The sequence below is a fragment of the Macrobrachium rosenbergii genome, chromosome 49, assembly GCF_040412425.1.
Source record: "Macrobrachium rosenbergii isolate ZJJX-2024 chromosome 49, ASM4041242v1, whole genome shotgun sequence".
Classification (NCBI taxonomy): Eukaryota; Metazoa; Arthropoda; class Malacostraca; order Decapoda; family Palaemonidae; genus Macrobrachium; species Macrobrachium rosenbergii.
The window spans coordinates 12774115-12786614 of NC_089789.1; the positions used below are offsets into that span (position 1 = coordinate 12774115).

The following is a 12500-nucleotide window of genomic DNA, read 5'->3' on the forward strand; positions in this document are numbered from 1 at the left end:
TCCTTTCCACAACACCTTAAGAACTATTCGACTTACCTTCCTTCACCAAAACTCGACGAAAGTCTTCGACGTCGACTCAAATAAAATCACAAAGAACTTAATTTATAATGATACAAAAACTTCAAGATTTAATTAATGGGAAATCCTGGCTGACCATTTTCAAGAATTCATTTGATTTCTGATAATTCAGCGAATTTCTCATCTCATCGACCTTTCAGTCATAAATCTTCAAAAGGCTGAAAAACTTTTAAGTCTAGTTTTTTTTTTTTTTTTTGTCCATTATCAGAGGTTCTTCTGCTAAATATCTTTCAGACTTAATCTTCTGTCAGTGTCTTTTAAAGACTCATATACCCAACGTCCTGAAAGACTTCTTTACCTATTATCTTCTTGAAAGATTTACTCGAAAGACTTCTTTTATCGGTTATCTTCAAAGACTTATTTTCGACGGAATCTGTAGACTTATTTATCTTATTCTGTGACTTCCTACTTCTCACTTCAATTTCTGCAGTCGGCTGAAGTATAACAAGTATTTTCCTAATTAACATTCGCTAAAACCAGTGGCTAGCACTGTTATCTTGGCACAAATTCCTTCTAAATAAGATTTGTGTCATCATTCTTCATAGCATTATCATCAGAGAACTATTTTAAAGGAATTTCTCAAAAGCGATGAGATGATTATTCTAGAGTAATGATGTCAATCCGGTCTCAGACAATGGGTAAATTTATCATTAAATCAATTAAATATAACGTCTAGAGGCAAAGATTAAACTACTTTAATGAATTAATGACGTCAATATGTCTCACAAAATTGGTAAATTGAACATTAAATCAGGTAAATTTATCGTCTAGACGCAAAGAATTCTCGAAATTGGACAGCCAAGACCGTTCCTTTAAGATAAACAAACTTGGGTAGCCAAGGTTGTTCCTTTAATTATAACAAATTTGGACAGACCGTTCCTTTACGATAAACAAACATGGACAGGCAAGGCCGTTCCTTGAGATAAACAAACTAGACAAGCCAACACTACAGAGTAATCCAGCAAACAACACTCAGTCTACTCACTGTCAGTCCAGCCTGGATGGCGGCAGTCTCCACAGCCACGGCAGCCTCGCCGCATATCTCCTCTCCCCCTCCTGACATGAGCATGGCCTCCGCCTCGATGGCAGCCTCCTCCTCGGGAGTCATGTAGTCGTAGATGGGGATTGTGCCCGTGGCCGTCTTGATACGACGACGGACCTGAGACGTCTTGCGCCATGACAGAGTGGTCTTCTCCTTGATCTCGAGATTCGGGTCTGGGTTGGACCTTCCTGCTAGGGTGGCTCCCAGCTTGTTGAGGAAGGCTGGAAGAAGAAGAAAAGGATATAAGGATTAGTCTTTTGTTGATTTCAGAAGAAGAAGATGAAGAAGAGGACAAGAGATGGAGGATTAGTCTTCTTCAGGGGCTCTTGTTGATTTCAGAGGACAGCTGTAAGAAGAAGAAGAAGAAGAAGAAGAAGAAGAAGAAAATTCAAGTGTTAGTCTTCTTCAAGGGCTCTTATTGATTTCAGAAGGAGAGCTGGAAGAATAAGAAGAAGAAGAAGAAGACAAGAATTCATGGGTTAGTCTTCTTCAAGGGCTCTGGTTGACTTTAAGGGCAGGGTCTACTAAATTTAGGCTGTCAAGCCGAAGGTTAGTCTCCTAAAAGGCTTTGCTTGATTTCAAAAGGAAGGTATATCTTATTTCGACCGATTTTTATGAAATTTAAGTTGTCAAGCCACCCAGAGCTTAAGAACAGTAAAAACAGTGAGCTGCTGAAGTGGTTGGACAGCAATGTAAAGAGATCCAGAGAACAGAGATGAACTTTAAGGCTTTAAAAGTGAAACCAGGAGAAAACCCCACAGTTTCACTAAGAAGTAATCGTCTGAAAAGTTGGACAGCCGGATTGAAGAATGAAGCGGAATTGGAGGTAAAAGTAAAAGGCTAAAATGTCGGTGCAGCTAGGGGCCGAAGGGACGCTGTAAACACCCTCTAATAATGCATGCAGTGCACCAACTGAGGTACACTGACGGCACTACCCTCTTACGGGTGGGTCTGTTAGTCTCTAATAGTAAAATGGCTCAAGAGATAAGGTCAGTTAGTATAATTAGCATAGAATCCTATCCTGATTAATATGAACAGTATCTAAAGGAAATAATAATAATAATAATAATAATAATAATAATAATAATAATAATAATAATAATAATAATAATAATAATAATAATAATAATAATAATAATAATAACAACAATAATAATAATAATAATAATAATAATAATAACACGCTAAGATCATTTCATATCTGCTGTTTCCAGATCTTCGTTAGGAACCGTATCAAACTACAGTATTAGGGAAACTGTAAAGTTATATATATATATATATATATATATATATATATATATATATATATATATATATATATATATATATGTGTGTGTGTGTGTGTGTGTGTGTGTGTGTGTGTGTGTGTGTGTGTGTGTGTGTGTGTGAGAGTGTGAAATTCCAATGCTCAAAGATCCTTCTGGCAAGGACTTTTTGTCATTTTTTTTCAGAACTGAAAATATCATATTTCTAACTCTCCCTTTTCAACAAATTACGTTTTTAACTACTGCTGATGAAACAGATGGCCAAAGGCTCTTATATAACAAAATTTTTTAAGCTGCTTAAAAAAAAAGCCACTCAAAACAATGGACGGGGGCGAGAAGAAAAAAACCCAGTAAAAATATTTTAGTAAAGAAAAAAATGTTTCAGGAAAGGACTTGACAGGACCAACCATAAATGGAAACAAAATTGTTTAGTTTCTATTCTCCAACAGATGAACGACGTGATGTTTTTCAGCACTGAATGAAAGATTCGCTTGTTTATAAAGAACAGATCAAACGCTCTTAGTCTTTTGAGTCCAGTCATGTAAACTGTACTTTTTAGTGACTGATTGATGACTGGCTGGTCTGGCGTCACTGCTTAATTTGACACGTTTAGTTTTTTCGAGTCCAGTCATATGAACTTTACTTTTAGTGGCTGAGTGATGGTTGGTTTGTGTGGCGTCACTGCTTAATCTGAGGCAGTGAATATGTATTAAAACATTCCAGCATCTCCAGATTCTATCTTTCTTTCGACTGCAAAATTCAGGAATTCTGTAAATACTTTTGTTTAACCGTGATTCACACACCCTTCCTTCCTTTAAGAGATTGAAATCTATCTCTAAAAAAGGGCATTAGAATGCCCGTCCCAACGGCCACTTCATAATGGTAGTTATACGTATTTTGGCCACTAGGTAAACTTGGGTTAGGGTAAGTTGAGGTTAGGTAAAGGTGGGTTAGGTTAGGTTAGTTTAACTTGGGTTGGGACCTAATTGTCTCGTACTTGGGTCATGTGACTGTTACCAGGTAGTCCATATATTTGGTAATATGTGGCAGAAAAGACTTTTACTAGGGGTCAGTAGGACTTTTACTTGGGGACCAAGGACTTTTACCAGGGGACCAAAGACTTTTACTAGGGACCAAAAAGACTTTTAATGGGGACCAAAAAAGACTTTTAATATGGGCCAAAAATACTTTTACTAAGGACCAAAGACTTTTAACAGGGACCAAAAAGACTTTTAATAGGGGCCAAAAAGACTTCTACTAAGGACCAAACAGACTTTTGATAGGGACCAAAAGGACTTTTAATAGGGACCAAAAAAGACTTTTGCTAGGAGTCAAAAACACTTTTAATATGGGCCAAAAAGACTTTTACTAGGGACCAAAGACTTTTGCTAAGGGCCAATAAGACTTTTTACTAAGGGACCGAAGTTATTCACGAGGAGCTGAACAGACTGTTACTATAAGACTGAAGAATTTTACTTATGGGTAGAAAAGACTTTTACTAGGGCACCGAAGAATCTTATTGGAGTCTGAAAAGACTTTTATCGGAGAACCAAAGGCTTTTACTAGGGGACCGAAGACTTATACTATGGTCTAAAAAGGCTTTTACTAGAGGACCTAAGAATCTTATTTGAGGCCAATAAGGCTTTCGCTAGGTACCAAAGACTTTTATTAAGAAGCCATAAAACCTGTTACTAGGGGCCCAAAAGCATACACTAGCATGCCAAAATGACTGTTACTATGGCACCTAAAAGACCGTTACCAGCAGGTCTTTATGACTGTTACTAATAGAAGGAAAAGACATGAGATGGAAGTGACTGTTACCAGAGAGCCTTTATGGATGTTACCAGGGGAGTCAATATGACTGTTGCTAGGGTCTTTATGACTGTTACAAGGCGATCAATATGACTGTTACTAGGGTCTTTTCGACTGTTACAAGGTGATCAGTATGACTGTTACTAGGGTCTTTATGACTGTTACTAGGAGGAGGAAAAGACATGGAATGGAAGCGACTGTTACCAGAGAGCCTTTATGGATGTTACGAGGGGAGTCAATATGACTGTTACTAGGGTCTTTTTGACTGTTACAAGGTGATCAATATGACTGTTACTAGGGTCTTTTTAACTGTTACAAGGTGATCAATATGACTGTTACTAGGGTCTTTTTGACTGTTACAAGGTGATCAATATGACTGTTACTAGGGTCTTTTTGACTGTTACAAGGTGATCAATATGACTGTTACTAGGACCAAAATCTATGTTACCAGGAGGCTGATTGAAAAAGCCTGAGGAGGCAGAGAGCCATGGCTGGAGTATCCAATCGCCAGAGTGACTGGATGACCTCCGTCATCTCAGGTCACTCGTCGTTATGGATATTCATCATAAATCTAGCAGCCTTCCTCACCCTGAACATGGCCAAAGTGATTCATTAGTGAAGGTTTGTGCGTGTCATATCTCGCATGAAGGCTTTCATCACGTCCTCCGCCCTCTTGGACCTCAAAGGGAGTGGATATATTAGTCCAACATGCGATGCTCTATATTCCGTGCGGTAGAGCTTTTGGGCGCATAGCTAAAATAGAGCGAAGGAATTTCGCCTTTGGAATGTGAAGAGTTCAGAATAAAACGCGTTCAGGTATAGATTAATGTTACGGCTCTATATTACATGCAACAGAGCTTTTGGGCGTATAGCCAAAATACACATACGGAATTTTGCTTTTGACGTGTGAATAAAGCTTTCCGTTATATCTTATTGAACTTCCTTTCCTACCTTACTCTGCCAACCAGATCCCTTATTCAAGAACCCTTAAACCCATATAATGTATAGTTTTGAAGTTCAACAATGTATTATGAATATTATGAATAATTCAAGGTCACTGTCTGGATATAGAGCGAATTTATATGGTTTGATTAATTGCATTTTATTTCTTACGTCAGACTATTTTTCCGAGCGTGATTATAATCTGAAAAAGACTATTTTTTAATTACTAAATAAATTGCATTTCCTCAAGCCAACAGTTCTTTCCTGGCTGCACCTGTGCCGCCAGGGCACGGAAATGAATCAACCAATCACTGATTTCACCTTTCTGGAAGGTAAGTCATATTTCTGATTCTATTCTTCCTGGCCTGAGTTCGATCCTCGCACGCGCCGCTTTGCTTTGAAATCTCTCTCTCTCTCTCTCTCTCTCTCTCTCTCTCTCTCTCTCTCTCTCTCTGTGAAAAGCTTACACACCCATACATATTCCCAAAGACAATAAATAAATTTTAAAAAAGAAACATGAACACAGAAATCTAAATGTTCCCAGCAAACGAAACCGGACGCCACTTTTCTGAGGGGGGTAAAATTAACCCAGAAGAGAGAGAGAGAGAGAGAGAGAGAGAGAGAGAGAGAGAGAGAGAGAGAGAGAGAGAGAGAGAGAGAGAGAGAGAGAGAGCAGGCTTCCCCTCCCAAAAATAAAAGTGGCTGAAACAGCATCCTAATTAAGTGTGGCCTAAACTACATTCCCTTTCACTTTGTGTTCCTCTGAAGTTTTATTCCGTTTTTTTTCTCGTTTTTTTTCTTTTTGCAATGTTCGAGTATGCTGACATCTTTGATTAATTAAAGCGTTAGTTCATGGATGCTTAGGATAGTTATTCTGGTTGAAATGTATATCATTTCTTATAAAGCAGACCTAATGGTTGCTTGTGTTATAGATATATATATATATATATATATATATATATATATATATATATATATATATATATATATATATATATATAGATATATATAACATATATTATACATAATATATATGTAAAATATATACATATATATATATATACATACAGTATATATATATATGTGTGTGTGTGTGTGTGTGTATCGTATGAACAATCAAAATCACAGAAATACCTAAGAGGTGCTACAGGGTACGAGCAGTTAAGAAACTCTCTCTTTAAATCGCATATACAGCAGTTAACAGCCTCTTTAAATAACGGCCATTTACCTATGGTAATTAACTGTATAATTTCTTCGAAGGAACAGCAAGTACTTCGCTTTTATAAAATGAGCCTTGTTGACAATCTTGGGTGGAACGGAAATGTGTTGTGAAGATTCATTTTACTGACAATTTCCTCAATAGCAGGAGCTGTGATCTTCTGCATAACTGTACGAAAATAGTCTGAATAATCTGTAAACAACTGAAGGTAAGCCAAAGAAAAGGTATTGTAACGCAAAAGATTTGGCAGTAATGTTAATGTGTATAAGCAATTCGTCCGGCTTACTGAGGAATTAGTTCCTCATTGGACTGGTCGGTATCGTTCTCGGCTAGCACTCTGCTGGGCCCGCGTTCGATTCTCCGACCGGCCAATGAAGAATTTATTTCTGGCGATAGAAATTCATTTCTCGGTATAATGTGGTTCGGATTCCACAATAAGCTGTAGGTCCCGTTGCTAGGTAACCAGTTGGTTCTTAGCCACATAAAATAAGTCTAATCCTTTGGGCCAGCCCTAGGAGAGCTGTCAATCAGTTCAACGGTCTGCTTAAACTAAGGTATACTTACCTGGAATTGTACATAAAATGTGAATTGAGGCAACTGCATCTGAATTGTTAATTTATGTAAATATCAATGGGTCTTAATGTATGCATTTCTATTCTCAGGGTTGTGTTCTTTGGTTAAATAAAAGCATATGGGAACGAGTGTGTGAACTGCCCTCATACGCAACATTTGGTAGCGGAGATTGCAAACACCACGGATGCCCTGGATGAACGCAACCCTGAGGGTCCAGCAGGATTGGGAGATTCTTTATTTAGGAGATCGAAAATACCTGGGACGCCCTACAAGGACATTACCCGAGGAAACCAGAAGAATTGGGAAGACTGGAACTAACTGACTGAAAGGTAGGCCTCTTTGGTACTATACTATTCTGGTGAATTTTTGACTGCAACGGGAAAAATGAATGTGAACAATTACTGGCACTGGTTGGATTTAAGTGAAAATAGCTTATGAGAAAAATGATCAAGAACGGTAAAACAGCCTTCATATGAAGGTCCTGTGAACGCCTCCATCGGAGACTACCGCTCAGGGTGTGCGTGCAACTTGACTGAGTCATCAGGATACATTGGTTAGTCATTATCCAATGGAAGACAATTCAAACTAACATTCCATTAAAACCGAAAGAGAGCTTTCATATTCACAAATGATCCCTTATCCTCTCTTCTTGCAGAAAAAGCAATTTTCCTTGTATTTTATGATTTATTTACATTTTTATCTATTTATTTACTGATTTGCTCATTTATTTGCTCTTTTTTTAATAACTGATCCCTTTTTTCTGTATTTCCTATTACCTTCTGTTACTTCTTTCTAATGGAAGCTTGAATTTCAAGTCAGTGGCCCCTTGTGGTGGGCTTGTTCCAAATAAATAGGGTTTATCTTCTGAATAATAATATTAATTAATAATGAAACAAGATTTCCAGATGACCCAGTTTAATTCAACTCTCCTCCTCTCTTCTAGGTCGCACAAACGAGTGACAGCCGTTTCACGAAGATGATGCATGACCTGGATTGACCCCCGTCCCTCCTGCCCTAGCCATGACCCCTTCTTTGATCTACATGGAAGTTTCTCATTATCCTTGATCTGTTTTTGTTGCCACACCCTGTATCTCTCACCTGGTGTAGCAATTAACCTTAGAGAAATGGGGATTTGATTACCCATAAGCATGTGAGAGCCAGGTAGGTAGGTGTCACGTTCTCACCTGACAGTGCTTTGTTTACTTTTGGAGAGAGAGAGAGAGAGAGAGAGAGAGAGAGAGAGAGAGAGAGAGAGAGAGAGAGAGAGAGAGAGAGAGAGAAGACTAGACATGAGTGATAGATATTTTTGTAAATGATGACAGTGAAAGGGAGAGAGTTTTGTAACGATGATACGAGAGAGAGAGAGAGAGAGAGAGAGAGAGAGAGAGAGAGAGAGAGAGAGAGAGAGAGAGAGATCTTGATTTTGAAACTATGCACCTTGAAGCACAACTTACCAAGTACCCCTCTTGTTATGATATAATTCAAATTAAACATTCATCTTCTGAATAATAATAATAATAATAATAATAATAATAATAATAATAATAATAATAATAATAATAACCTTAAAATTGCATTCAAAGGAACAAGCTATGTTCCACAGAACATATGTTGAAAAAGAGAGAACGAGATGGAACGTCAAATAAAATCAATTACAGTCAGAAAAAAATATGAAAATTAAGCATGACACACATTGTAGCGAACCTTGAATAGAGACTAGTAACTATTTCGTTCCCTGGCATCAAAGAACTCATTTTCCTTCCCTCTAATTGACACTAGTCTATCAGATATTTATTCTCCTAATTCATACTCTTGTTCTTTTGCAAACCTGAATGGATTTTACAATGATAATCATGTAGTAAGTAGATAATTCACTCACTAATTACAGCGTAGTGTTCCAGTAATTTTATATGCAAAAGTTAATTATTTTTTCTTGCCTAAACCCCATTTTCCCTCCCCCACACACACAAACACGCAACACACATAAACACACGCACACACACACACCCACACCCAAACACGGGAAAGCAGAGAGAGTCGAGAAGGGTAGCTGTCAACCACTAAGGATAAAAGGTTACCGGAATTACAAAAAATCGATCTTTTCCTGTTTTCTGTCATGTTTCATTCCAAGTCCCACCTTCAACTTTCTTCTTAAGCCTCCCAAACCTCTCTTTTATTATCACTTTATTACTTTTTTTTTCTTTTTTTTCTTTTATGAAATATCACAGTTCCTCATAACGTAAGATCAGCTGAGTGTATGATGAATAAATAACTTAAGATTCAAGTTATAGAAAGCATAACCTTGGACACACAACAGAATGCGAAGAATTCAGGAATTTCCGACACACCCTAAGAGTCCTCTTTTGCGCGGCAGTGGTACATAACGAGGCACTTTAACGCTACATATAAGTGTCGCTGATGAAAAAGTAATGGATTAACCGGACGCAAAACAATGAAGAACACAAAATTGCAATAATATTAACAAAATGTTATTCACAAAAAGGAAGAGAAGAAGAAAAAGAATGTTTGCCCTCCCACAATGCATTGCGAGATGTAAAGACATGACGTCACGGGCTGCAGCTCAGCATGTAAAAGATTTCACAACCTGTTCATTTTAACTTTTATTTATTCGCTGACCAGCGCAATAATCCCGGCCCTTAATCAGTTGCAAAATAATATTTATCAGAGCTCTCTCTCTCTCTCTCTCTCTCCGTTGCAAGCTGTAATGAAAAGCACAGCTTGCCTTAATGAAAGCAGAGAAATGATATGCAACTGACGAGGTAAGAATGACAATTTATATCCTCGTCATTATGAAATGCTGGACTCAATTTCCGTCTCGCGAGGATAAACTATCGTAGGAGAAATGGAATAGTGCGGACTTTTCGCCAGTGGACTGAGAAGCGAGTAGTATAAAGTTACGCTGTTATCACGAGTTTGGGCGAACTGAACGCGACCAGAATGCTGGAAATGAAACTGAATTAAACGGTGCTCTCGTAACTGAGGAGTAAAACTGAAGTTGGGCATTGTTGCGACAATTCTCTCTCTCTCTCTCTCTCTCTCTCTCTCTCTCTCTCTCTCTCAGCAGACAATAAACCCAAGAGGGCTCCAAAGGGAAATCGGCCTGCTGATTTCCCTTTGGTAAACTATCCCTCGGTGGCCTTAAATTTGAAAATAGACATTAAAAAGATGATGGAAAATAATACATCCAAATATCTCGGGCAACTAGATAATTCTAGGGCGTCATAGGCCTTTTTCTCCAAGTAGATTCAAACCATATATATTCTTACATACAGAAAGTTCACCATAAATAAATAGAAAAATTACTGCTTCTTTTTGGCAGCAAATTCATCAGTATCACGAACTGATTTGATTTTTCAGGCGTCAAGTATCTTTTCTCTTTTCAGTGTTCGAATATCGTCGGCGAAATATATTGTCAGATAAAATCGTTTGCTGCTTTGGAACTGAAAAATTCATAAACGCTTCGATTTTTTTTTTTTTTTTTTTTTTTGCACTGAAAAAAAGAATTTTTCATATTCAGTTGGAAAATGCTAAAATATGTCAGCCAGTAATTTCATACTTGTTCTGTTGCGAATTAAACTGAGTAATTTGACCGTGTATCTGTAAGACAAGAATTCAATTCAGTAGATTATTTGTATCAGATACATATATACATTATATATATTTATATATATATATATATATATATATATATATATATATATATATATATATATATATATATATATATATATATATATACTGTATATAAATATATATGTATGTATGTATGTATATATATATATATATATATATATATATATATATATATATATATATATATATATATATATATATTAGTAGATATTTCAACTGATGGAGTTCAGCAAGCACAAACAGTCCACATTATCAAGTATCCGCACTTGTTTGTCCGAAAAGTTTGTAACTTTTTCTGAATAAAACCCATTAGATACCATCCAGTTTGAATGAGTGTCCTTTTTAGTACTTTTACTAATGCACAGAACAATTGTGTATGTGATAAAGTTAATATATATATATATATATATATATATATATATATAGATATATATATATATATATATATATATATATATAAATATATATATATATATATATATATATATATATATATATATATATATATATATATATATATATAAGACAGAAGTAGTTACAAGTGTTATATTGCAACATATCCTTGGACAGGTGACAAGGAGATAGTCGGTCATCTGTAGGTGGTATTTATTTGCCGACGCGTTTCGTAACACTTTTGTTACATCATCAAGGCTAAAAAGAAAATTTACAAATTAAAAATACATGGAATAAAACTAACTATTTCTTGCACAAATATTTTACTGATAATTGGTTTCCATCTCATGTTTTTTTAAACACTGCAAGAATTTCTTAAATAAGAAACTATCTCACTCGGCTGTTATAAGGGCACAGTACCACGGAAGAAACTCTATGCAGCTATCCCATACGTCCTAGACGATAAATTTAGAAGTAATCTGAAGTCTGCAATAGAAAACATTTTAACATGATGCAAGTCATTTTAATACCAAAAATCCACTTACAATAGGGTCCCTTTTAAATTTAAGGATAGAATCTGCCCAATAATGCAATCGTCAGTCGTATATAAATATACTTGCCCCAGATGTAATTTGGGGACTTACGTGGGGATCGACTAAACGATTGCTGAGGGTCAGAGCAGATTCACATAAAGGTGTTAGTCACCGTACTGGTTGCAGATTGTCCAATCCAGAATTTTCTAATATCAGAAATCATTCAAATATATGTAATACAAGTATTGATTATTCTGACTTCTCTTTTGGGCCAAACAAGTCATCCACACGAACTGCTAATTTTGGAATCGTTATTCATAAAACAGGTAGTTCCTTTGTTGAACTCACACACCACCTCTGTTCAGTTGTATCTGGCTTGAGCCAGTTTTCTTGCTGCTTTCCTTTTCCCTTTTAATCATTCAGTCTTCAACCTTTAGTCTAGCAGGTGCTTTTATGAACTGTCTTGTTTTAATGTATATTTATATAGCATGTTGAGACTCTCTTGAAGTCGTTAGTTTTATTCCATGTATTTTAATTTGTAAATTTTCTTTTTAGCCTTGATGATGTAACAAAGTGTTACGAAACGCGTCGGCAAATAAATACCACCTACAGATGACCGACTATCTCCCTTGTCACCCTGTCCTGAGAGATATATATATATATATATATATATATATATATATATATATATATATATATATATATATATATATATATATATATACATACATATATATATAATATATACAGTATATATATGTGTATACATATATATATATATATATATATATATATATATATATATATATATATATATATATATATATTTACAGAGAGAGAGAGAGAGAGAGAGAGAGAGAGAGAGAGACGTTTTTAGGAAAAGGTGGTAAATAAGTAAACATGATGTTACAGAAAATAGAATTGGTACACCTGAAATTCAGGAGACGTCAGCAGCATCAGAGAGCAGGAATGAATTAGAGCTATCAGAT

The 12500-nt window shown here is 36.1% G+C and overlaps 1 protein-coding gene across 1 annotated transcript in view; it reads right to left on the bottom strand.

The window, feature by feature from the left end:
* LOC136832337 (muscle M-line assembly protein unc-89-like) overlaps positions 1 to 12500 on the bottom strand; it is a 502631-nt gene that overhangs the window by 411975 nt on the left and 78156 nt on the right. Inside the window, 1 exon segment of the mRNA XM_067093248.1 lies at positions 1064 to 1341. Coding sequence (XP_066949349.1) covers positions 1064 to 1341 — 278 coding nt within the window.